Source organism: Momordica charantia, assembly GCF_013281855.1.
Source record: "Momordica charantia cultivar OHB3-1 chromosome 10 unlocalized genomic scaffold, Mcharantia_2.0 BLBB01000010.1, whole genome shotgun sequence".
In the NCBI taxonomy this organism is placed as follows: Eukaryota; Viridiplantae; Streptophyta; class Magnoliopsida; order Cucurbitales; family Cucurbitaceae; genus Momordica; species Momordica charantia.
In genome coordinates, this window is record NW_028275158.1 from 3,058,604 (window position 1) to 3,085,176 (window position 26,573).

A 26,573-nucleotide genomic window follows, 5' to 3' on the forward strand; every position below is an offset into this window, starting at 1 on the left:
GCTTTTGTCTTCTATACTTGGATCTAAATTAATATCCAAATGAGTTATATAAAATCTAACCAATTATAATCAAATTTTAATGTCACAAAAACTTGTCTTTATTAGGGAAGGTGGGATATTGAAGATTTAAAAATATAATATGAAATATTAAATATGTTTTAATTCATCCATTTAAGGTTTTGAATTTACTTGTATTTTTAATATGATATAAAATTTGAAAGTTTTTCTTTATGTAGTATATGAGCCAAGGAGACAAACTAGTCTTTTATTTGTTTACTAAAAGATAATGCCAATTTGGTCAACTTTTGGGGTAAATAATTAAGGGTGAAATTGCTTTTTGTTAAGAACGATGAATGTGGGTGGCTTGGTGTTATAAACGTGAGATTAAAAAGTAATTAAACAATTGGCTTATGAAAATTTAATTTTAACTTAAAAGAGTGTCTGTAACATTTTAGGTCCAAAATTTGGAATCTGGATTCAACACCTAATTGACACAACATTCACATGCATTCCTTGTAATCTTAAAAGAGTGAAGATTATTCTTACAGACCAACACGAATCCTTTTAACATATTTTATCTTTACTCACATGCTTTTTAGTAAACCAACTAAGATGTCACCCAGCCGAACATTACTCCAAGTTAAGCGATTTCAAGCCAAGCACGCTTAACTTTTGGAGTTGCTATCGAAAAGAAATGTTACCTTGTTAGTATAGGTAGTAACTATCAAATTTTAAAATTTTTCTTAACCATACTTCCATGATCTCAAGATCCCTTTCATTCATATGTGGTACCAAGAAAAATCACAAACGATGCTTATTTAGGAAGAGTATTTGTATTTGTCAATATGATTATATAGTTTAATAGGTTAAAGACATCATTTACCTCGTTAGAGTTTACTTTCAACTTCATCAACTTCTTTAACTAAAAAAAGGCAAAAAGAAGAAAAATGATATTTGCATTTAAAAGTAAACAAACTAGTCAGTAAAATTGATTTTTAAGTTAAATTCTGAATTTAATCGCTAAGCTTGAATAATTGGATGTATTTAATCTATAAATTTTATCATAAAGTTAGGATTTATTTAATCACTTTTAACCAAAAATAAGGACAATAACAAAAGTTTAAAAAAATATTGAGATCAAATTGAAGTTAAACATAGGGCTGATATTGAAATTTAATTTTTTTTTTCTTTTACATACTTATCATAAGAGAAACTCCATTTAAAAAACTAAAATAAAATATTGGTCAACCAATAAATGGGGGCTACACAACTTGCTTGGATTTAATTATTATTTCTCGAAGGAAGTACACAAACACAGAGAATGTTTCAAAAAGAAAATTCAACTAATTTTTTTGTTAGACAAATAAAATTGTACGAAGCAAGTATTTTATAATTAACATGTTGATCACATCATATATATATTTTTAAATAATTATAAAACAATTATCATATTTCACCTGATTAATTATTAGTTAATAAAATATACAACCGACTTTTCGTTTTTGATACTACAAAATTAGCCTTTGCACATGAATTGCCCCATTATATTAATTAGCTTCCACTCGGGCTAATTAAATTGCCATGTTGTGCCCAATGGCAACTCACAATTATTTATTTGAGATTGTACTTTTCACAAGTAATGTTAGACAAAAAAATAATATAATGTATTGATTAAATTGTCTTATGAATTTATCGCAATTGCACATTGAAATTAATTTCCTAGTTTTCTTCCTCCAATCATCTCATTAGTATTATATTATGTTCGGTATCAATTGTTTTACATATTATTATGTTTAGGTTCGTGCTACTACTTTCAGTGATAGAGTCTGTTTGAGATTTATTTTCATAATTAAATTGTTGTTTTTTCTCAAAATTTCTAATGTATGTTTTTGTTTCTTAGTTGCTTGTTTGATTAGTTATATTGTTTGTCTTATTTCTTCGTGTTCCTACAATATTTTTTATAAGTTTTTTTTTTATTCTTTTTGTGCCTTGTACATAGTACTATATATGTATTTCATCCATCAACACATCACTAAATTGCTGTTAAGTTTACTCGATCATTTAACTATGATACTCTTCAAAAAAAAAAAAAAAAAATCTTTTTGCATAATTTACAAGCGGTTTTTTTTAAAGGGAAAAAGATAACACTTTAATTTGATAAAGATTCCAAGAGAAATATGTACAAGTATACCTTTTGTCTCTACACTTGTTTTGATGGGGACTCAAAATTTTTGTATTGTATTTAAAAAAAATCCTAAATTACCAATTTTCAAATTTGAAACTAGGTTTAATAAAAATGGCTTGGAATAAAAGTTTATATTATCCCACACAAAACTTCTTCCTAACGCAATAATACCAACAGTTGGCGGCAAACGTGACAATAGAATGATTTTATGTGTAAAGTTCCAAAACATTTAAAAAAAATGCAAAATTAAATTACAAGCGCGCAGTCACTAAACTATCAAGTGTTTCACAGGGATCTCTTAACAAACTTTCAATTTTGTGTATAAGTCTAGGTTAAAGCACTTTTTGAAACTTTTCAAAATTTAAGATCTATTAAATATAAAATTGAAAGTTAAAACTTACTTTATGTTTTTTAAAAAAAGTTCAATGATCCATTAGACACATATATATCAGGTAAAACTGAGGTGTCACGTGCCAGAAGCCTATCAAACACGCGTGGATCGGGTGAAAGAAGAACCATTAAATTGCAAGCGTAAGAAAGACAACTAGGTGGGTATGGTACAGACACCCTACGATATGCTTCAAAGGATCACCTAGAATGTCCCTACACCTGGCCCCCATCAGCGACACAAAGGAAAAAAGAGGGGTATGCATGGTTTCCACGGACCTCGGATGTTTCGCATACCACCTCACTGTGTCCGTCTCACACAAAAATCTCTCTATATATAAGGAGAATAGCATAACCCTAATCAATAGAGACCTTGAAGACGAAGGCGTTAATGATACCTACATGACACTAACACAGAACTCGCCTGTAAATAAACATCAACAACACACAATCTTAAAAGTTCAAGAACCTATTTGACATAACCAGGAATGGAATCTTAATTAACAACTATGTTCTAATCCAAAAATTAAAAGTAATCATGTGGGTTTGATTATTATTTTTCTTAATGAAGATTGAAAGAGTGGTAGAAACGTGTGGGGGAGGAGGAAGGTAGGAGGAAGGTGAAAATCCATTACACGTTTTAAAAAGTCCTAAGAAATTAGAGAAAGAAACAAAAGAGAAAAAGAAGAGTTGCACGTGAAACAATTGTTTGAATAGGCAATAGGGATCATTAGGGTTTCACTACAAAAGGGGGAACCCCAACAACATCAACGATGCTTCCTTTCTTTTCCATTTTCACGTGCTCTTGCTCTTTGCCCTTTCTTTTCTATCACTCTCTGTGGGCTCCTTTTTTCCCCCCCCTACTTTCTACTTTTCTTTGCTTTTTTTTCGAAAAGGAAAATGACAAAAACCGCACTTCAATCGTGAGAGTCATTACAGTCGCACTTTCCACTAAATCGTTGCAACGATCTCGTAAGTAATTCGAGGGGATTATTGACAACATCACTCAAAGCTTTACATGTCATGGGTTTAGGGTATGGCGCGATTTAGGATATAGAGGTGTTTCATGGGCTGAGTTGAGTCATGTTGAATTTTTTAAAACACCCCAAATTTAGGATTTGGTATTGTAGGTATAACGTGTATATTATAAACATTTGACAGCTTTTTAACATCCATCTCAAGATAGTGACACTTTTTAGACTTTACCAATCTTAGTCGGGTCCAATTTTTTTGACCGGATGCTCGATTGAGCTTGTTGAAGTCTGATACCAATATCAATATTTTGTCTTTTCAATGTGTGGAATCCTTAATAGATTATAAAGTTAAATTATTCAATATGATATTCATAGCGTAACTATGACTTCCATAACTAAAGTAGATGTATGTTCTAAGAAAATGGTTAGTTTATTTTATATATCTAATGTTATAAAAGTTGACTGTCACATTTCATATTAAATATAAGTATTGTTAGTCACGATGAAATTTAAGGATACTCAACCGAAAAAATTGTTGATTTTTTTTATATATATATAAAAAAAAATTTAGCTAGCTCATTGGAATATATAGAATCCTCTAAAAAATGCATAAAAAAAGCATTTAAGAAACAGTTAACTTGGTAGTCCAACATGTTTTACTCAATAAATAAACATTAATTATTACTATTAACAAAAAGATCAACTTTTCTTTTATTTAGAAGACTTGAGATAATTTTACTTTGTAGTCAACTAATGTGGGTTTGGTAAAAATAATATTCAAGGATTTTGACTAGATATTTTAGAATGGACAAGATTATTTATGTGCTCCATTATTGCTCTACCCTACTTGTTCTCAAAATTTCCAACTTTTTCACTCCAAAGACTTTAGGGTCATTTAGTTTTGTCAATTTATTCTAAGACATATCTATTAAACCTTTAATTACCCCTACTTCATTTTTTTTTTTACTTTTGTGTCAATCATTTTGTCTCGATAATCTTATTTTCACTTTGGTAAAAACAAGGTTTTTGGTCACCAAACTTTTACCCAATTTTCATCTTTAGCATTGCTAAAACGTTTGAAATTAAAGCTACAGTTTAAGCACTAATCAGACTTGCCAAAACAAGCATAAATTAGTGATAATAAGCATTTGATTAATGGAGTTAATTATTCCCTCGATTTTATTCATCGACGAAATTAAAACTTTAAGGATCAAGTTCATTGACTCATTGAGCCAAATACAAAAGCAACATATAACAAGACATAATATTCATAAATACCTGCATTGCATTGGAGGAGGTGCGCGTTAACTGTAAAAGACACAATCATTTAGTATTGACTTAATAAATAGCTGAAAGTAAACAAATGCATTGATTTCTGATAATTTGGTATTGACAATTTGGAAATTTTCTTTTGGCATTAAAGTGGAAGGGATCTAAAGTTGAGTTGAGGGAAGTGTTGGATACATGCAATTTGGAAAACTAAGTTCAAAGGTTTCCAAAATGGAATGATTTTAGGTAATGGTGGTAGAAATCTTTGCTTGCTGGTTTGGCATCATTAGACTTCATAAAGCTATTTGAAAAGACTTCATTGTCGGCAACAATTAGATACAAGTCCTTTTCAATGCCAAACATTTTACTTTTCTTTTGTATTCTCTTCTTCTTGTTATCTTCCCCAATGCTCTCAAATTAGATTAAAAAGCAAATGTAAGTACTAAAGTTAAAATCTTTACATCTCAATCCCTCTTCTATTTGGGAACTCACAAATGGTTGGTAGATCTGAGATCGTCTGTCCATACAAGCTATATGATATAATCATAAAAAAGAAAGTAAAGTAAATTGGAGAAAAGATCATACTAGAATTTATGTTCACTGGTGGACTCTTGTAATAAATATGGTTAAATCACCGATGATCCCAAAAGCTTAAGTTGGTGGGTTGGGATAAATTTAATCATATATAGATATCTCAACACTCCCTCTCACTTGTGGGTTTGGAAAATTGTACAGGACCCAACAAGTAGAAATTCATATTAAATGGGGAGGAAATGACAATATAGGGATTCGAAATAGGACCTCCTACTATAATATCATCTTAAACATGATTAAATGACTTTGAGATGAAACCCCACGAATATTGAGCCCAACAAACTCAAATAAGCATCGATCCAAAAATGGGATCCGACCAAAATTAATGAATCCAAAAAAGCCACCATCTTGAGGGACATGTTAAGGATCCCATATTGAAAGTATAAGAGATTTAACCAATCTTTATAATTTTTATCTATTACTCATCTCATGGCCAATTGATTTTCAGATAGAACCTCATGAATATTGATATATTTCAAATTTTATCATAAAGGTGAAGATTTGGACAAGAACAATTGATATATTTATATAACCATAATTGATAGATCTTCAACTCTTTATCCTTATAACCAAGGCACTTGCGCCTGTCCTAACGCTCGAACGCAAGAGGCATCAAGAGTTTCTAGTATTAAGCTCACCCAAAGATTCGAATACTGTATCATGGTAGGTGATACCACAAGGCCTCATGTCCTTGCTAATGAGACTACCCATCGGAAGATCGATAGTTCAATTTCCCGCCTCGCAACTATTTAACTGAAAAAAGCTAAAATGGTAACCTAGTCCATTTGGGCCCATCCAAGCTATCTGGCCATTTAAAAGTGGGCCGAGTTAGATGGGGGCAATGGTCCAATTAAGTGATGGTCGATGGGCCGGGCAGAATTGGAGGCGCGCACCCGCACTCGCACCCGCACGCAATATGTGCGGCGGTAGCGGAAGGCAGACGGTGCGCGTGAAGGCTGGCCGAAATGCAGCTGCTTGTAACGGTGGCCCAGATTTGGAGGACTCTGAGACAAAGCCGCTTTATTCTCTCTTCGCGCTGAGGACGAGAACAGCAACAACAACAACAAGAAGAACCATCGACAAAATTTTACTCACGCCACCAACAAGATCCAAAACCAGGTTCCTCTTCACCAACACCAGGTAGCTCTTCCATGTAGGTTTTCTTTCCTTTCTTCCCTTCCCCTTCCATGTTTTCGTGTTTCTCTCTGCTTCCTTTACTTTTTCTTTTTCTAGATTTTCTTGGGTTCTTGAGAATTGGTGGGAGAACGGAAATGAAGTTTCCCAGGCTAATGCATTGCGTTCTTCTTCTCTTCTAATGCTTACCTCCTTAATTTAATTGCATTTGTTTCTTCAGTTTTCTTCTCTCTTCTTTTGGAGAAAGAACCGTAACTTCAATTGTAGCTAGGCTGGTTCGCAGCCGCGGACTAACCTTCTTTCTCTGCTAACTGGAATAATTTCATCGCTAAAATCTTGATTTCATGTAGTCGAGCTTAGTTCCACGTAATTGAAGTCATATGTGAGTTTGGACGTACAAATTCCCGAGGTTGGAGTTGGAGTACGTGCAAACTGAGCTGAGTCTATGGTTCGGCATTTCTTAACACTTTTAATCTCAAGTAATGGGTTTAAATTTTTGGAGTTGGAGTACGAGTTTTCTGGTAATAGTACACTTATGTTATATTCACGTTCCGTTTTTCAAGTTCCACTGAATATTTTTTTGGACTTTTTTTTTTAAATGATGGAAATTAATGTGTTCCTACAGTTGAAGCGGTTTAGGATTATTTGTAGTATGGTGATATATTCCATTACCACAATTTGGATAGTACTAGATGACTATTTTGCTGTCTATTATCTGTGATGAGAATTGACACTATGAATACTGAAAAATGAACAAATTGGTTCGTAACATGTGTTTTCACGCTTCAAGAATCGAGGTTTTGATGATTAGCACCTTAGGTATTCCCTCTTTAGATGATTCTGATCAAGTATTTATTGAAATTATGATCAAAACCTTGGATTCCTTAGAATAAAGAGTTGTCCTAGTGTGTTTATTCGAATCTTTATCTTTTCTTAGAAGTTGTGCATCCTATTATTCAGAAGCTTCGTTGCATGACTGCAAGCTGACAATTAACCATAAAAATATGCCTTGATAGCATAACTAGTTGAATCCATTGTTTTCCTTGTTTTGTTTTTTTCCCATTTTTGATAAACTATTCAAATGTTGCATTGTATGACTACGGTGCAAACCGCAGGTAAGTGAGTTTGTTGTGAGTTTCCTGATATTCCTTTTACTAATGCTGATATATCTGTGAAAATAATATAACAATGATAACAACAATGATAATAGCACGTGCTAAGTCTTTTGTACCAAAAGAAACTGAATGTAGTGTTGGGTATTTGTAAGTTGTGTCTAGATTTTCATCCTTTGATACATGTTTCCAATTGCTTAAGCGTAAATATTATATTATGAATTTGTTCTTGCAAAATCTAACAATATATTGAATATTCTTCAATATTTATAATTTCTTTTGTTGAACTTTATTTTTAAGTTTTTCTCTATCTTAATGAAAACAAATTTTTAGGTAGTTGTCATAAAGAATTTCGAGAATTGATAATGGTCCTATGATTTTATTATTATTGTGAATATATTTTTAAATCTATCACAAAATTCTATCAGTTCTAACGGCTAGGTTATATGTGAAAATTTCCTTCAATAGAAGTATATTTTGAGTAAATAAACCTTATTCTTATAAATAATCATTTAATTAGCTTATTTTAATTACTTATTTTTAGTCTATGATTGTCTTTGTAGTTACGCATTTGTATGCTATTAATATAATATACCAATATAAAATTTTAATATTTGGTAATTTATTAAACCAGGTTAAATAGAAATCTATTTTTTCTCTAGTTGACAAGACAAAGAAAACATTTTGAAATTATTTGTAAATTTTTTTTAACTTGGTTTGAAGTTTTTCTTTATTTGCTTATGGAAGCGTATTCTATTGTTGATAAAAACTATGTTAAAACTTCAACTTTGTCATTAATGAATAAATACCTGAAATATCAGTTATCAAGTGACTAAAAAATTGAGGCTTAACTTGATTAAGTAAAATTAAGACGGTGTATGTGATTCTCCAGTGTGCCAGGCAAAAGGTAAGCTTCAATATTGTTATTTGTCATTAGTAGAGCCTTACCAACTCAAGATGGCTGATGGTGGTCACATGGTGTTTCTTCAGTGCCAGAGAGTCAAGACTGATTGTTCATGGAGGAGTTCTGTGAGGAAAGCTGAGGTGGTCCATTTATATATGCAGAGTAAATAGTCAGCCCAGAAAGAAACTGCCATCCGATGGCAGTTGTAAAAGTTGAAAAAATGAACTCCATGACAGCGTCCTGCTTAGCTAATGAGTAGTTGAAAACAGTATCTGAAAAGTAAGGAAAAGTTCGTGCAGGGGACAATTAAAGCAACCTTCTGAAGTTGTCTCAGGAAAATTCAGCACTTTGTACACTAGAACAGGTTATAATTATTTAATCAACACACCTGGGGTCAAGCACTTCCAAAATGATTGAGTAGGAAGTGGCTTTTTAGTCTCCAGAAGTGATGAGCAAGAATCTACATTATCTTACAAAAATGTGGTTGATTATTTGGCCTTAAAGTCTGAGCAACCTCTAGTTGATGTAAGCAGGAATAGGAATAGTCAAACTGGAGATTAGTAGACATTCTTAGGGGACAATAATGGAAGAGAGACATGAATATACAGAACCAAGACCTAATAATAACTGTGAAGCCGTACAAGAAGCCAAGGCCAGTGTTGAAGTGCTAACTTGTTTTTCAAATGAACAAATGCATTCAATACCTGACAATCAGGAACTGGGAACAACTCCAGAATGTACCAGCAAAACTGCTGGTCCAGATGATGAAAAATCGGGGGTCCAGCAGAATATGGAGGAAGAGACTAAGGAACTTGGTTCTGGAGATGTGCTTAGTGAGTTACCGGAAAAGAATAATCAGACTATCTCTAAGCTTGCTGAAATTGATCAAGTTGAAGCTGGCAATTTATTATCCAGCGATATAGAAACTGAAAATTTAATATTACCTATTGAATTAGAGACAACAACTCTTAATGAGTGCTCTGAACTTCCACCAGAAGATGCCAACAAAAACTCTATCAAACAGGTGAACCCTCCCATTGAAGATTTAACCCAGAATACTTCTATCCAAAGGTTAGAAACAGTCCCCATAACTAGTGTCAGTATTTCCCAACAGTTGGGCCACAAGGATAAGAAAATTTTGAAATCAAAAAAGAAAAACTATATGTTAAGGTCCCTTGTAAGTAGTGACAGAGTTTTGCGTTCAAGGACCCAAGAGAAAGCTAAAGCTCCTGAACCAAGTAATGAGTTGAATAAGTTGACTGCCGGAGAGGGAAAAAGGAAGAAGAAGAAGAGAAATATAAAAGGAAAGGGAGCTAGTGGTGATGAATTTTCATCAATCAGGAATCGTTTGAGATATTTAGTGAACCGCATCAAATACGAACAGAGCTTGATTGATGCTTATTCTAGTGAAGGCTGGAAAGGGTTCAGGTATGTATTTTCTTCTTTAATGGGTTCTAAATTGACTGTGTGCTGATACTTTCTTGCAGTACTTTATTTTTAAGATGGTCATTGTGTTCACGCCTACGTTGATTTTAATTCTGGTATTTGTATTCCTTGAAATGTCGAGGGAACTAAACACTACGCAGCACACTAGATTTAAAAGGTTGTTACTGGTCTCCAACCCATGCTTGACAATGGATCTGGGTAAAGGCTTGTTACAGGTTTACCGGCTTATGTACTTTCTAGCTTTTGGGTTTACTACCGTTGTTTATAGTCTTTCTTATTTTCAGCAGCTATCACGTACAAGTGCTCACTTGATCTTCTTATGGCTTTAACTAAGTCAAACTTGTAGAATTCCTACCTACAAATAATTTGAATGATAAAAAAGGTAGAAGCAATTCTATTAATTCATTCTGTTATGGAGTGGATTAGTGGATAACAGTTTCTGTGCTCCATATTTTTGGACCAATATGATTTGACCTTTTTGTTATAATTTTTCCTTTTGTTTCAGCCATTAATGTTTCCTACGATTATTTATCTCTTCATTTCATCTATCATATTGGATTGTAATGAAAAGCATGTCATCTGCTGATCATCACTATAACCATGCAGCTCAGATAAATTGAAGCCTGAAAAGGAACTTCAACGAGCATCAAGTGAAATAATGCGGGGTAAATTGAAAATAAGAGATCTATTTCAACATCTTGATTCACTTTGTGCTGAAGGAAGGCTTTCTGAGTCTCTATTCGATTCTGAAGGACAGATAGACAGTGAGGATGTATGGAGATATTTTCTTAAGATGAATTTTTATTAGATGTTATCTTTTGATTGATTCTCCATAAATTTCTACTCTGTTAGAGCATCTGGTTTTTGTGATAAATGACTTCTATATTGTGGACTTCTGGCCTTGTATCAGATATTCTGTGCAAAATGTGGATCCAAAGAACTGTCCCTTGAAAATGACATCATACTATGTGATGGTATTTGTGATCGTGGGTTCCACCAATTCTGTTTAGAACCACCTTTGCTAAATACAGACAGTAATATTCTTACTACGGACTAAAAATTAAAAAGTTGATTTGCGTTTCTCAAGTAACTTTTATTCATGCTCCCTCCTTCACTCTCACAGTTCCGCCGGATGATGAGGGCTGGCTATGTCCTGGATGTGATTGCAAAGATGACTGCTTGGATCTGCTTAATGAATTTCAAGGATCAAATCTTTCTATTACTGATGGTTGGGAGGTAATTAAAAATTTGCAACATTTGTTCAGTAGGTGCTTTTCTGGTTGTTTGTTCTTTTGTTATTTTCCTCTAACTGTGTGCAGAAAGTCTATCCTGAGGCTGCAGCAGCAGCTGCTGGGCAAAATTCTGATCACGCCTTGGGTCTTCCTTCAGATGATTCTGAAGATGGTGATTATGATCCTGATGCTCCAGACACTATTAACCAGGAAGATGAATCGAGTTCTGATCAATCAAGTTCTGATGAATCTGGGTATGCTTCTGCTTCTGAGGAATTGGAGGCTGCACCCAATGATGACCAATACTTAGGTCTTCCTTCTGATGACTCGGAGGATGATGACTATGAACCTGGTGCTCCAGAACTTGATGAAGGTGTTAAACAGGAAAGTTCAGGTTCTGACTTTACATCTGATTCTGAGGATCTAGCTGCACTTGATGATGGCACTACGCCTGTGAGAAACTCTAATGGGCAAGGTTCTGGATGCGGTCCTCGCACGAGTGTACTACATAATGAGTTACAAAGTCTTCTAGAGTCAGGTCCTGATAAGGATGGTCTTGAACCTGTTTCAGGAAGAAGACAGGTGGAACGGTTGGATTACAAGAAGCTGCATGATGTGAGTATTCTCTTATGTTTCACACTATGTTTTATTCTTATAATAAATTATATTGCTATTTTCTAATTTAGTCTTTGAAGTATGCAGGTGATTCTGTCTCTACCATATGCAAACATAGTTGATTGACCATATTCTTCTTATATGCTTCTTTTTAGAAAATAACTTTTCAAATGTAGGAGTGAGACTTTGAATCTTTGATAGGGAGGTTACTAATATTTTAATCAATTAGTTAAACTAGGCTCAACCTTTTATTTTGATAATTTTCAGTGTGCTACTTTGTATTTTATTGTGATAGAAAGATATTCCCTCTCGCTGACAGTTGTATTTATTGTGACAGTAGTATATGATTAAAAAAAAAGGCAAAATCTCATTTAACTTTAACTTTGGTTCGTAAAATTTAAAATTTATTATTTAAATCACAATTCCATAAATGGGTCAAAATAGTCCGTGCCTTTAGTTTTTTGTTAGCTAACAAATGAAAAGTTGACAAAGACACTTTTTAAATTTTGTTTTATATTTTACAATATTAGTTACGCAGATGCGGTGCTACAAAATTAATGATTTTTTTTTTTAACTCCTTTTGTGGAAAAAGTTAATATACTTCATTAAACGCCAAAATGATTAAACATAAAACAGATCTTAATTGAAGACAGAATTGGACACCAAATCTCAAATTTCTTCTAAATGTCAGCATAATTAATATTATAAAATTAATTAAAAGAAATGTCAAGATTTCTGTAGCTAAAAGAAATAGAACCATTTTGACCTATATTTTAAAATTCATAATTTAGATCTTAAGATTTGGAAACTTAGAAGGCCAAATAGCTTCAAAGGTAAAAGCTTGGGGACTTAAAATTCATAATTTTGTTATTTTAGTTGTCGCATTAAACATCAGGCAGTATTCCCTTTCTTTGGTTGCTATAATATTATTTCTGTGATTTTTTTTAGTTTCTAGGTGAGAGTGTGTTCTATGGTTTTTGCTAGATTGTAGAATATAAAATCAGTAGTAGAGGATTTCTCATTCTTTTTTCTTCTTTATTGAACAAGATACGAACTTTTCATTCAATGAAAAGGAAAAAAACTATTCAAATGATACAATCTCCCAAGGGGGAGAGGGAAGAAAATAAAAAGCAAGAACCCAAAGAGGGAAATACAACCCCACATAAAAAGAAAGATAAAAGACAAACAAGAACATTGAATAAAAGCTTTAGAAAAAGTCGGATTTGCAAGCATGGTAAACCTCCCACTTGCATGGAACCAGCCTTCGAAAGACTTAATGAACTTTTAACTTCAGGAACCACTTCAAAAATAAACCTCTTCTTCTAAATTATTTTTTGAAATTAAAATAAAATGGAAAATTTTTCTACTGGCCTTGTCCCCTCCAAGATGTATTTATGTAGCTTTAGTACAACATGTTTATGTGTCTTGTGAGAACAAGTGTGAATGTACTTATGCATTAAATTTCCTATAAAACAAGCTCTAAATATCCAAAAGAGCTCATTTCAGACTAAATGAGTTATACTATTTCCCTTTTACATTTTTGAAGGAGACATACGGGAATGTTCCATCCGACTCAAGCGATGACACATTCGGGAGTATTTCTATTGATTCAAGCGATGACAGAGGTCGGGGTAGTAGAACAAGGAAGAGAAGCCCTAAAAACCTGGTTCCTGCATTAAATGGAACTAATGATGATTTGAAAAATAAAAAAACTAAACGTAGTTATAAGAGGAGAACTCATCAAAAGCCAGGTGCCGAAAATATGAAGAATTCTGTGACTAGGACTCCTGAAGACTCTGTGAAATCTAGTTCTTCTGTTAGACGAACTGCGTCATCATCAAATAGAAGACTCAGTCAACCAGCGTTGGAGGTATTTTTTATATTTTTCAGCTCTGTTATGATTCCCAAACATTATCTCCTTAAAATAGGTTATTTTATTTTCCCCTTTTGTTTGAACTGGGATTTCTTTTTTCCTTACTTTATCTTATTTCTCGTGCATCTGTGTTTTTCTTTTCCTTTCTTTCTATCCCCGTTTTTTTAGGGTGGGGTTGTGACATAAGGTCTTATTTTAAGATTTCTCTGATCTTGCTAACATATTTAAGAATGCACACTCTGGTGCTTAAAGACTTATATTGTGGCAAAGCAGATGAATATTGGTGTTACCTAATGTTAACTATGCGATCTGTTAGATTTGTTGTTTCAAAATTTCTTATTAAATTAAATGTGTCATTATGAATGTCAACTCTGAATCTGGTCGAGTGGTCTCATAAATGCTGAGACCCTCAAACAGCTTTCTTCTGTCTCTCATCCTCTATCCCATAAAAATTCAAAGAGTTTCAGACTGAATCTCGTGTTATGAGTTTAAATTCTCTCATTAGGTCAGTTATATTTATGAAATTGAACTGTCATGTGTTAATTTATATTAAAATGCTATTCCTTTTTGGGTTTGAATCAAGATTTTTCTTGATTATTGCAAATGATTTTGAGCATTTTTGCTCTTTATGTTTCCTGGTTTTCTTTTCTAATTTTTTTTTGCAACAGGCAGTAACAATTTTGAACTATTTATTTGAAGAGCACACTCTTGGTTTTAACTTTCAACTTGGATGCTTTACTATAGGTCTATAATTTATCAGCTTCCATGACATTGTTAGGTTCATTAGTTATCGAAACCCTTCATCTTCTTTAGATGCTTTATTGTGAAATGTCAGTTTCTCCAAATGCTTGTATGGTTGACTTGGTTTTTTAAACAAACGGGCCTTAGAATTTGGAACATGGTTATGATTTCCTTAAGAAGTACAAAATAGTTAGTTTTGAGTAAGAAGGCCACACATATAGGACGGAAAGGAGACAAGGAGGTCTTTATTTCTCTATTGTGGGAAAAAGAGTGTATACAATTAACTGTGAAAGATCAACTTTTTTAATCTGCAGGTCCAACATTTTAATGGGACAAACATTAATAATTATTAATTTAATGCCATTACATGTTCTTAATATTGTTGCAAACGTTCCAGAGACTTCTTGCATCGTTCCAAGAAAATCAGTATCCTAAACGAGCTACAAAAGAGAGTTTGGCACAAGAACTAGGACTCAGTCTGAAGCAGGTTATGCATTGGGTTCCTTGGAAGTTTAGCTAACATTTCTACTTTAGTGAAAGAACTTGGGCTCATTTATTTATTCCATTATTAGGTTAGCAAATGGTTTGAGAACACACGATGGAGCACACGCCATCCTTCAAGCATTGAATCCAATAAAGCAAAGAGTGCTTTAAGAATGGGGATTCAGTCATCTGAGACGAGTGGAAAGCTGCCCAAGCCTGAGCAAGAATCTGGTGCATGTTTCAGAGACACCGATAACAATGGTGCTCAACACCAAGTATCACCAAACACAGATGGTGCTGTGGCCCCATGTCAGAGTGGAGATACAAGGGATGACAAATTGGCGACTCAGAAAACTACTAGACCAGAATCTACTGCTACAAAATCCAGAAAACGGAAGGGCAGGTCAGATCATGTGGCATCACATTCAAAGGACAGAAAGGAATCACAAAAGCCTCCTGCTAAGTCACCAAAAGTTAATCAAATACAAACAGCGGATAAGGTTAGGACAAGGAGGAGGAGATCCATTTAGGTTTTGAAGTTTTGATCCTTCCAGGAAAATTATCCGGCTATTTACCCTCTTCCAGGAAACACATTAGATCAGATACTGGTATTGTTTGAAGGGAGGTAATTCCAAGAACAATCCCAATTGTTTGTAGTTCTTTGTTATCACATTAACATTCCTCCTAATCCCTTACACACAAATGCTTAGTATGAGTTACCTAAATCTAGAGCTTGTTTGTTAGATATTTATTTGAATTTGCAAATTAATGCCTGTCTCCATCCGACCCTTCTCATGATATGTGTAACAATCAGTAGCTGGCTATACATTAATTGCGGAGATAGTTCTGTTAAACAACTTTGCTTTTTTCAGTTTAAGGTTACCTGTGAATTCATTTCAGCTGGAAGTAGTCCATTGCTTCAATGCGCTGCATGGATCTAAGCTTGAACACCCCCCGAAGAAGGAAAGAAAAAAAGAACAAGAAAGAAGCAAAAAGACAATAGAGCTACAAAGCACCCTTCAGCTTCAAAGTTTCCTTCTCGAGGGGCAAGCTTTGCTGCAGATACGATCACTTATGATGCACATTGTTCTCAAGTCTAATTTTGAGATCTCTTTGGCTCTTTGATCCAGCACTTGTCGAGCAAATTATTCTAGTGCCATCATGCTCAGTGAAACTTTTTGCAATTAATTGTGTTATGAAATGTAAACTTAGGTTCTGCGGAATCGAATTGTTGACTCTAATGTCGAATGTAGTTCATTTACTAGCTGAAAGCAGTCATATCTCCTGCAGTTGGGCCCTATTTTTATCAATTCGGATGAGTAAAAGTGATGTAAAATGTTAAACGACTCAAATTAGTATCAATTCCTCTTCCATGTGGGTGGAACTTGTACTGGAGGCTGGAGCTCTGGGTGGCCTGTGATTGAGCACTGAAATGTATATGGGGCATTTCTCCCCAATGGGGAACCACATGAAGAGGCGACAGAAGACAGAATTTTAAAGTTTTGAATAATTATTTATCTTTTCTTCTTCCTCCTTACAGCCTACGTAGTCTGATATATTAGATACTGTACCTACGGTTGAAACAAATCAGGCCTCTTGTGTTTCAACAAGCAGAAGAGATGTAATATTAATGGTGCACTTTCTGGTTTGACGTAGGAATCTAGCATTTCCACTAAAGTTAGTCATGTACTTGGTATATGAACAAGCTATTCTAGCATTTCCACTAAAGTTAGTCATGTACTTGGTATATGAACAAGCTATTCGGCTTTCGAAATTATAGGAATGAAGAAGACGACTTGAGATTACTATGACAGACAGATACAAGAATTAAAGTCGGAGATTAAGGTCGAGCATGAATGGTTCAGATGGTGTTTCTGGGGGTGGCTCTGGGAGAATTTGATGTTGAGTGAAGCGGAAGCTTCCTGGCCACATCAAATCCATGGCATCCCCCAGCATGAAAGGTGTCCATGAACCAGTCTTGACGTGATTAAATCTTGCTACTATTGCAGTATCTTCCCTGCCTGGTTTGTGCACAAGTGAATGTGGCTGAACACCAAGTGATCTAATCATAGAATTATGGATTGGCAGACCAAGCAAAGTCATCATTCTCTGGGCCTGGTGCCTTCTGGCTGCACTTCTCTCCCTCTTGTGGGCATTTTGGTGGCCTCCCAATGCCTGGGAACTGTAGAATACCCTCTTACAGAAGTTGCATGAAAAGGTCTTGGCTGAAGCTGCAGCAGATCTTTGTGATTCAGTTAAAAGCTGTTTGTTGCTACCCAGGGACAAGCTCAGCCACTCCAAGGTTCCTACACCACCATCAGGTTGGTCTCTTGCTACTTCTTCTTCAATTGAGTCACCCTGTCCTTTGTTGTCTATCAACGGTTCTATTTGTTCTCCTTGAAAGATCATTGCAAACCCAGATTCCAAACTGAGTAGCGATGATATTGAACTAAAAAATGGACAGGGGTTGCTGATTCTTTATCTATCTCTGAAACTGAAGCAGCGGGGATGGTCAGCAGATTGATCCTTCCTGGTCTTCCCAGATGAACAAATCCTGAGAAAGGTATGAGAATGAAAGGGTAAGTTTTGGTATATATGTTTTTGCATTTCTTATCTTCATTCTCCTCCCGACCATTAGTGGTCCAGTGGACAATGCTTATGTCATGTATACTATTTCCCTATCAAACTAAAGGATTCCCCACTTCCATCAATCTTTCCCTTCCCTAATTTCTTAATACCCTCCCCATATTATACCACTTTTTTACGTTGGAGATGCTTTTAGAAAATCACATATTCAAGGTCTTCAATTATTTGCCTCCACTGAATCATTGCAGGGCTAGTGATCAAAGTGATCAAGTAAGTTTTAGATTTAGATATCTTTAAAGCTAAGATAGTGAATATTCCATCAATTTTTCGATGCTAAAAATTTTAAATTAGATAGTATGTTTTGTGTGATTGGGTGAGAAGTGCATAACTTCTTTGACCCACATGGTTGTGAAAAAAAGTTTCTGTATATGTGAAACCTCATAAAAATGTATAAACTCACGAGGATTGTCAAAGTTTGAATTCAAGATCACTTCAATTATTTGCTTCAGCCCCACAGAAATACTTGACGTGTAGAAAGACTGGTCAATATCCAAACTCAAGATAATCTTCATTTTCATGTCTTTCTGTTGCTGCGGTCTTAGCCACACCTTTAGGAGTAATATACCGACCTTACACAAAACTTCTTTTGGAAAACTTTGAGAAAAATACATGATTGAAAGTCGTACAAAACAGCAACATCAATATCACTGAAAGTCACAATCTAACAATCTATTTGAATTGTCCTTCCAATGCAACCAAGGAGTGCTTCTTATCCAACACAAGTAAACGAATCACTTTTAGAACTACTTTTGTGGGATTCTTTACTAGGCTGATGTTTGCAATACATATCTACACTTGAGTGATTTGTTTTGGGTCTTCATTCTGCTTGGCAAAAGAGAGAATAAGTAAAAGTTGTGAGAAGAAGCATCACACAAAGTAGATAATAGTGGTTTAAACATCTTTATTAGACAGATGGCTTTGCATCCTGACCAAATTGTACATGATTAGGATAATGATGAGTTAGTTTTATCATATTATCTGATTATTATTATTCATCCATTTAGCATTTTCAGCCTAACCCCTTTCTCTTGGCCAATCACATGACTTCTGCAGGGGAAAGCCACTCAAGAACCACCCTGAATACATTGCTAATAAGTTCTTTCTTTTCATTATGATCTCATGAAAAATGATGGTACCCCACCAAGAAAAGATGGTCTTTTGGCTGATAACATGGACAAGTGAATTGCAATGTGTCAAAATAATATCTGATTGGATGGGTTGCTATTACATATTATTATTATTTCTTTGTTTATATTTTTAGGGGGGCGGCGGAAGGGATAAGAAAAGGAAAGTGTTTCTTTCTTCCACTCTTTTACCCTTTTTTTATTCAATATGGATTACCTTGGATTGAAGTTTGTCTTCATTGCAGGGATCTGCTGTTGTTTTCTTTTTATTATTATTATTATTACAAGTTAGTGATTAATTTGGACAGGAAATTGGAAGTACTTATTCATGTTCTCTTGTCTGCAGAACTTTAAGCTAAGAAGACAGGATCTTTCTCTCTCTGTCTCTTAGAGAGAAGAGAGAGGAAGGAGACATAGAAATGTTTACACTCCAAGAACTCACTAATTTTGTCTAATTATGTTTGATTTATTTAGTGTCTTGGAGAGTGAACTGACTAAAACCTGGAGTTAGTTAATTCTTTAAGGTTAATAATGTTATCTATAGAGAACAAAATATGGTATAGTTGAAGATTTGAATTAATGATTGGTGCGTACATTATATTTAGTTTAATTAATGAGTGAAGGTGAAAATTAAAGGCAATGTAGGTGAAAGTAGATACAACTAACTAGATTGCCTATGCCTACTAATTGAAAGAAGGTTGGATTCTACTTTGCTTTAATCTATATTAAATTATAGTTTAAAGTTCTAAGGGAAGCTTTGCAGCCACCCTTATCAATGAACACATAATTGTATTATTTCAACGTTACATTATTTATTTGTAAACGATCCAATTCAAATCATGATCTGGATATGGAAAGCTTGGTTTTCGGGTGTTCATGAATTGAGTTGGGTTGAAATACTTTTTAGATCGAACCCAATTGTTTGGATGGTAAGTTTATTCAACTCAAACATTTCTGGTTAAATAATGAACTAAACACAAACATAAAATATTTAGTTTATTTAGTTTGAATTATTTGAGTCACTTGTTCAAAATATTGTATAATGAAAAAATAAATGTTAATATCTTAAACATTTGGCTACATATTTTCTAACAATAAATCTCATATCAATCATTTATGAGAAAAATTTTAAATTTTGGAGACTAAATAATCTATAAAGAATTATGGAATGAAATAAAATTAAAACAGATTTGTCTTAGAATTATTGAATGAAATAAAATTAAAATAGATTTGTCAATATATAATTTTATAGTGAGTAAAAGAAATAATTTTAAAAGTAATAATAAATTTGGGATGGTTTGGTTTAATTCAAATTTACTAGGACGAACTTTAAACCAACTCAGCCAATAGAGTTTTCATTTATTTGAATATAATCCAACTTCAACAAATTTATCATCCTACCCATGGTTGGATTGAATTGATTCAATTTTTCGAGTCTACGAATTTTGTGAACACTCATAATATAGATGACTATTGATGACGATATAGCAACTCAGCTTGAAGTAAAGGTATTTGTAAATGAAAAGATGATCATGGAAGCAAAAGATAGTCCAAGTGGATTTTCTCTACTTTTTTAAGTGCACTTACTTTCTAACTGGGGTTCAGAACAGTCCGTATTAGACCTACAATCCTGATAGAAGAAAAAAAAAGTTGAAAAAAAAAAAATTTCTCCATTTGTGATTCAAATATCTCTACATCCTTCCTGCCATTTAAGTCCTTTTAGGTAAAGATATTAAAGTTTACTCCAACTTATTCATGTTTCGTAGATCCCTTTAGAGCAGTACCTTAAATTTTTAATAATGTACCTAATAGATCTATAACGTATTTGACATGTTTTAAAATTAATAGATCTATGAGACATAAAATTTTGTTTAATAGGACATTCAACTGTCAATTTTGTACATATTAAGCAAAAAATTTATTAAATAAAAATTTGAAAATTTAAAGATCTACCAAACACAAAATTAAAACTTTAGAGACTTATTTGGACACTTTTGAAATTCGACGACTTAATAAACACAAAATTAAAAGTTTTATAGATTATTAGACACTTTTTAAAAGTTAACAACCTATTAGATGCAAACCAAACCTAAAAGCTCGACTAAACTTGTAACTTAACCAAATATTAATTATTTTTTAACCCAAAAGTTGCTCACTTTTTATGTACCAGCTAAAGATTTAGTTACTTCAACGTTTAAAAGAATCGAAACTAAAATAAAACATCAAAAAATTCTCTAAAGAAGATCCCAAACCCCAAGCAAGGAATCTTCGAACTCACCCCATTCATCAAGAACGCTCGCTGCAAACAAAGATACAAATTTTTCAATGGGGTCAGAGAGAGAACGATACTCGAGAGACCATCTCCGTCCTCGTGCTGTTAACATTTCCAATCAAGTTCCATTGTGGGGGTTGGAAGGAATAGTGAGTCATGGGGGTTGGAGGTCCCCCATTGTTGAATTGCAGGTAGTATTTCAGGTTCCCTAACAAGTATTTTATGAGAGGAAGAAGCAGGGAGGGCCATTCCAGTTACAGGGAACAACACCAGCTAAGCTTAGGCTATGGGCCATAAAAATCAACAAAGATCTCCAAATGCTCCTGCAAGCAGCCATGAATTCCATTGCATTGTGGACCAAATGAAAACCTAAACCATAAACCATAAACCTGGCTTTACAAACATGATATGTTAGTGTCAATCAAATCACCATTGGCACCCCATGTGGCTGTTGTTGTTGAGCTCCCACCTACAACATGGATTTCAAATAAGAGCTGAGCTACAACAGCCACTCACTTCAACACCAACCTCATTTTCACACCTTCAAAGCTGAATACAGACAAGCATTTAGGAAGCATCAAGGATTCTAGTTCGTGTCCATTATTTGAACTGTTACATTCAAAGCTGTGACACGCTTCATTCTAATTGGTTGTTGAAAAGTTTATGTCCGATGAGGGAATATAATTCACTCACAATTGGACATATGGAAAGTGAAAGTATCATAATTCTCTACATCACAATATTCATTATATGCAAGCATTGATATGCGTAAAAATATACATAGGAAATGGATTATCGTTACTCTTTGTAGAGTTGTGTCCAGATATATAAGGCGTTGAGAAAGCTAATAGAAACATGAACATCATAAAGTGATTCTAAATCCAGCAACTGGAAATGGAATGGAAGTATAAATGAAGATAATAGTTACAAAATTCAGCCAACAAAAAAGAAAAGCAGGTTAGATAATCGACGATGTTAACTTTAGGGAACTTGTAGGCAAGCCGAGTACTGTGTGGAAAAATAGGATGAATTCCATAAATTAACAGCTAGAAAAATTTTATTACATTAACCTACCTAATAAAAGTTACCAGAAACCCTCTCTACTCAACTTCCCTTCACATAGAATTGTCCGCATGAATGCTTCTACTGTAGATCACTCAAGTACCTGCAATGTAAAACAAAAAGCAAACGCATAAGAACTCGATAACACAAGAGCATCATTCAATTTTAATTCAACTTCTTTGTATTTAGACTATGCTTGTTCGCTGACGAAATGCCTCATAACTCTGAAAGATACACATTGCACAAGAATACCATTCACAGAAAATGTCGTGCTACAAGTCCATTATATAATGAAAGTCTTGCTTCTTATCATATATATATATAATACACCACATGTAATTAAAGACTTGTTGTATCTCATATATAATGACTGCCACAAGAAATACCCACACACATACCAAGAAGATATTAAAATCGAGAAAGGTCAGCTCAAAAGCTTTATGCGTGACAGAGATGAAGCACTATCATCATGGCAGAAGCTTTGAACTTGAACATCATCCTTGATAAGGACCCTTAAAAAAGATGTATTCCCACATCAACCTCAAATGCATTCTTCTAAGAGAATTTAAGCCGAGCGAGTTATCTGGCTCACTCTTTCACACCTCAATATTTCTTCACTTTCTCCATTATAGGAATTAAAGAAATTGACAACTAAAAGAAGTTTGTTCATTAAACAGGAACAAACACCCTCTTCCTTCCTTCCCATAGATGTGTCTCTCTCCTCCTTACCCACCTTAACTGCATATACTCACCATCACCACTTTAAAAATCTGAAGTTGTTTATGAAGTTTAGAAAATACACAAAAAATCACTACTAGAAAGTGAAAATGAATCAAAAAGCCAAAAAAGGGGACCTACAAATTTTGCGACAGTCTCCTGCTTTTGAATGATAGAATGTCCTCGTGCATCACCCATCTTTTCCATTCCTCCCTATCAATCCCAATCCCAATTTCTTCTTATTAAATGACATTTTAATGGTATAAAAATAACTGCCTAAGTTATGCCACATCATATATCCAAACACAAAAATTTGTTGAGATGTTATGACATCATGATTACAAAGATGGTCACACTGAATAATGACCTCATGAAGAAACATTTACTATATGTTTTTTTATCTTTCTTGTAAACAAGACTCACAAAGAGGATACTAGCGATCCTGACAAGTACGGCAGAAGGTACCATGAGACAGCTCGCAAAAGGCCCGTGCGCTAACACAGAGGTGGGATGTCAGGCAGGTAGCACCCATGATGCCGTGCATGGGCAGAAGAGACTGTGTACATCCCAGTTCTCCCAAATTCCTGGAGAGGACGATTTGAAACAAACAAAAATCATGCCTGTAACTCATTAAAGAAATCCAGAGCATTGTGCGCACCATAAAGTGAATATTAGAGAGAGAAGGTTTATACATATATATATATACACACACATGTAGGAAACTGCATTAGTGCATTATAAACAAGAAGAGCAGAGAAGAAACATCCTAGGGGCGTGGGAAGAGGAAACCCCTGCCATAAAGGACTACAGTAAGGACATCCCCATCAAGGTTGATTATAAGAGAGTCGTAATAATAAGTAATAATGAAATTGTTATCAATGGAATTGTGATTTGCCCCTCTCTGTAATTGCATGCTATCAATAAAATTGTTTCTGATCAAATAATAAAAAGAAATAATGTGAGAAATTCGCCAATCAACAGATGGAATAAGGGGGAGACTCTTGGAAGTTGGAAATTAGAATACATTGGAAATGCTTGCTGAGGTTCCCTTTAATGTGATTGAAAAACTTTAAGCTTAGCAGAGTTGAGGAAAAATATTTCTTCAATTTGGGAGAATATTTGTTCGTCTGCTTCTCTCTGGAGCTCTAGCTTAAAATCTTTTTGTAACTCCACTCCTTCCTACATTAACTAAGGCACCTTTAAGGAAGCTCCTAAGTGTTTTGTCTCCCATTTATAATCTTTAGGTTAAATTACATTTTAATTTTTATGTTTAACCTTAGTTTCAATTCAGTCCCTGTACTCATAAAATCTCATTATCGTCCCTATCTTTTGATTAATGTTTACCAAGCATCTATGTCATTGGTGAAGAGTAACAAAGATCCAACGTGGGTATTTAAAAATGAGCTCCATGATATCACATTCATTTAGATGTGATAAATTACATTTGGATTTTAAGACATTGTTGGCCCTGACTTTTTCAACTAAATCAGCATTTTTGGCCCTGACTTCCCCTTCACCAAAGATGAATACTTCCACTTCGTTCCATATTTGAAACTTTAAGATTCCTATGAAAGTTAAAGTGTTTTTGTGGTCGGTGTTCTATCGAAGGATAAATACAGCCGACAAACTTCAGCGTAAACTTCCCCTTTGGACACTTTCTCCTTCAGTGTGTACGTTGTGTTGCAAGGATTCTGAGACTTTAGATCATCTTTTCCTCCATTGTCAGGTGGCTTCTTCAGTGTGGTTTCACTTCGCTTCCATTTTGGGAGTGTCTTTTTGTCTCCCCCAAAAGATGGATGATTTTATTTCATAAGGTTTTGGGGGGAAGGCTCTAAAGGGTAAAGTTTTCATCCTATGGAATTGTGCTGATAGAGCATAGCAATGAATAATCTATTATAATTTTTTAATGGTAGTTCCAAAAGTGCGCATTTCTATATCCCCCGGATAAGCTTCACGGCCCGGTGGCGTGTCTACCGATTTCACCATGGCGGCTTTCTCGAAATCATAATAACCTATTATTATTCAATCGTTGAGCAATCGTCGAGATTGAAAGAATAGAATCAATTTTTTTACTTTGGCTTTTGTGGAGAGAAAGGAATAGGAGACTTTTTGAAGATAAGAAGTCATCGGTGGATTCTCGTGGTGTGAATATACAACAAACGGCTTCTTGGTGGGCTATCATTCACAAGAAGGTGTTTTGTAATTATAGTCTTCAAATGATTATACGGGATTGGAAAGCTGTGATTGTATAGTTCTTAGGGGGGTTTTCTCAACCCTCTGCCTTTAGGCTGTTACTTTCTTTTGATTGGAATACATCATGTATGTTTCTTATCAAAAAAAATAAAATTTTTAAGACATTGTTTTGACTAGAAAGCAAAAAAATGGCTAGGACAAATTTGCCCTGAAGTGTAACGAATAATTTCCATTCATTTTCTAGTGCAAGATATTTCATTTATTTCACAATTGAATCAACTTAAAAAGACCCAAGGTTACGGATTGAACTTATAGCTTAAAATTTTTGTTGCTCCTGGGCAACAATGAAACCTTTTAAAACTATGAAGACAAAATTGAATTTAAAGCAAAAACATTGGTGCTAAAATGCAATTTAACCTAAATCTTATCAATCAATGAAATTAATTACTCATAAAAAAAGAAGTAATAAGCAGTATAACTAATTTCAAATATTAAAAAAAGCTTCGTTAAAGCTCACAGTATTTAAATCCATGAAATTTATCATAATATAAACTGAATTAAGCAAACCAATAAACAAATGCTAGTTACTGACTTAAAATGATAGAAATAAACAATACAAAACGGAACTAAAACCCATATGCTAAGCGATTATAAAACAGAAAGCCCCCAAAACGACGAGAGACATCCTTGAAGAAAATCAAAACGACGAACGAAACAGGAATCTGGCATCATACAAACTACAATTCAACAGCATTCCAATCCTATCCCAATTCCCAAGTAATTCATTCATCAACTCGTTTCGCACGGAAACCAAACAGAAAATTTAGAAACTCGTGAAGTACCTGGAAGTTGAAAAGGAGAGTCGACGAGATTGAAGGCGAGGACGAGCGGCGAGAGGTGGGGGGCGGAGGCGAGGAAGAGAAGGAGCCGATCGGAGAGAAGAAGCCCTAACAGTGGAAATTAGGGAGCGAGACAGAGATCCAGAGCGACACGCCATTTGAAACAGGTGCAGCTCTTCGTTCGTTTGATCAAAAATTCAGCCTTTCGACCAAGTGTAGCACTGAAAACAAGGGTTTTACGAGGGTACAAACCCTTGCGAGGGGTTGCTATGATGTGTTGAATGTGTATGGAATTTAATGCACCTCACCCAATATCAACCGTACGATCGAAATCAGACGGTCTAATCTAATATGATGTCTCTGAATTCTGGTAATGATAACCTTACCTTGCCTGGCATTTAAATGAGAATTCGGGAACATGAATGATCAATTAATATCTACCAGTAAAGTGATACAAGTGAAAAATGTTAAAATATAATGGGTAAAATTGTAATTTTCTTTCAATATAATATATCGAAGAGATTCAAACTCATTAGCTTTTAGTCATAGTCATGCTCGAGATGGCATAAAATTATAAATTTTTAAACTATAGAGGCTAAATTAAAGAGAAAAAAATGACACGACGAACACAATATGGCATGACCCTTCTCGAAGGAGGATAGCAAACAATAGTTAAATGAGAAGCGATAAGTGAATTTAAGGAAGTTAGAAATCGAACAATCAAATGTCAGTAAATTGGTGTCTTATTTATGAATTAGACTCAAATTGACG

General features: G+C 34.2%; 3 protein-coding genes across 12 annotated transcripts; 1 reads left to right on the forward strand and 2 right to left on the reverse strand.

Annotated features, from left to right (window-relative positions):
* The first annotated feature begins 6,235 nt into the window (after positions 1-6,235).
* On the forward strand, positions 6,236-18,950 carry HAT3.1 (Homeodomain-like protein with RING/FYVE/PHD-type zinc finger domain-containing protein). 8 transcript variants are annotated; one of them, XR_015788198.1, is made up of 10 exons: positions 6,406-6,562; positions 8,646-9,987; positions 10,612-10,777; positions 10,916-11,039; positions 11,129-11,241; positions 11,325-11,852; positions 13,399-13,722; positions 15,850-17,270; positions 17,414-17,528; positions 18,649-18,950. XR_015788198.1 is itself a non-coding variant. In XM_022293633.2 (10 exons), the coding sequence occupies exons 3-10, from the start codon at positions 9,143-9,145 to the stop codon at positions 15,477-15,479; spliced, it is 2,631 nt and encodes an 876-aa protein (XP_022149325.1). In that variant the 5' UTR covers positions 6,406-6,562; positions 8,548-8,562; positions 8,646-9,142; the 3' UTR covers positions 15,480-15,788. The 8 variants fall into 8 exon arrangements, 6 of the variants coding, with proteins under 6 accessions (XP_022149327.1, XP_022149325.1, XP_022149322.1 ...); XR_015788199.1 differs by having other exon boundaries at positions 17,414-17,512; XM_022293633.2 differs by lacking the exons at positions 15,850-17,270; positions 17,414-17,528; positions 18,649-18,950 and adding exons at positions 8,548-8,562; positions 14,864-14,953; positions 15,039-15,788.
* Positions 16,648-17,419, reverse strand: LOC111017766 (zinc finger protein 4-like). Its single transcript, XM_088118610.1, has one exon. The coding sequence runs from the start codon at positions 17,356-17,358 to the stop codon at positions 16,777-16,779; it is 582 nt and encodes a 193-aa protein (XP_087974736.1). The 5' UTR covers positions 17,359-17,419; the 3' UTR covers positions 16,648-16,776.
* Positions 18,951-21,861: 2,911 nt separating the features above from the next.
* On the reverse strand, positions 21,862-26,083 carry LOC111017781 (uncharacterized). 3 transcript variants are annotated; one of them, XR_015788545.1, is made up of 4 exons: positions 25,806-26,083; positions 23,194-23,354; positions 22,912-22,983; positions 21,862-22,156 (listed from the first exon to the last, which is right to left on the reverse strand). XR_015788545.1 is itself a non-coding variant. In XM_022293657.2 (4 exons), the coding sequence occupies exons 1-3, from the start codon at positions 25,958-25,960 to the stop codon at positions 22,961-22,963; spliced, it is 297 nt and encodes a 98-aa protein (XP_022149349.1). In that variant the 5' UTR covers positions 25,961-26,071; the 3' UTR covers positions 21,862-22,156; positions 22,912-22,960. The 3 variants fall into 3 exon arrangements, 2 of the variants coding, with proteins under 2 accessions (XP_022149349.1, XP_022149348.1); XM_022293657.2 differs by having other exon boundaries at positions 23,236-23,354; positions 25,806-26,071; XM_022293656.2 differs by lacking the exon at positions 22,912-22,983.
* Between the last annotated feature and the right edge of the window lie 490 nt (positions 26,084-26,573).

What these genes read in the sequence shown, in the direction of transcription:
- HAT3.1 (XM_022293630.2), top strand. Translation starts at nt 9,143, where the DNA reads ATGGAAGAGAGACATGAATATACAGAACCAAGACCTAATAATAACTGT. An exon ending in ACCTTTGCTAAATACAGACA is followed by an intron (nt 11,040 to 11,128) that starts GTAATATTCTTA and finishes TCACTCTCACAG; the next exon opens with TTCCGCCGGATGATGAGGGC. An exon ending in CTATTACTGATGGTTGGGAG is followed by an intron (nt 11,242 to 11,324) that starts GTAATTAAAAAT and finishes AACTGTGTGCAG; the next exon opens with AAAGTCTATCCTGAGGCTGC.
- LOC111017766 (XM_088118610.1), bottom strand. Translation starts at nt 17,358, where the DNA reads ATGATCTTTCAAGGAGAACAAATAGAACCGTTGATAGACAACAAAGGA.
- LOC111017781 (XM_022293656.2), bottom strand. Translation starts at nt 25,960, where the DNA reads ATGGCGTGTCGCTCTGGATCTCTGTCTCGCTCCCTAATTTCCACTGTT. An exon ending in CTCTCCTTTTCAACTTCCAG is followed by an intron (nt 23,355 to 25,805) that starts GTACTTCACGAG and finishes CGTCCTCTCCAG; the next exon opens with GAATTTGGGAGAACTGGGAT.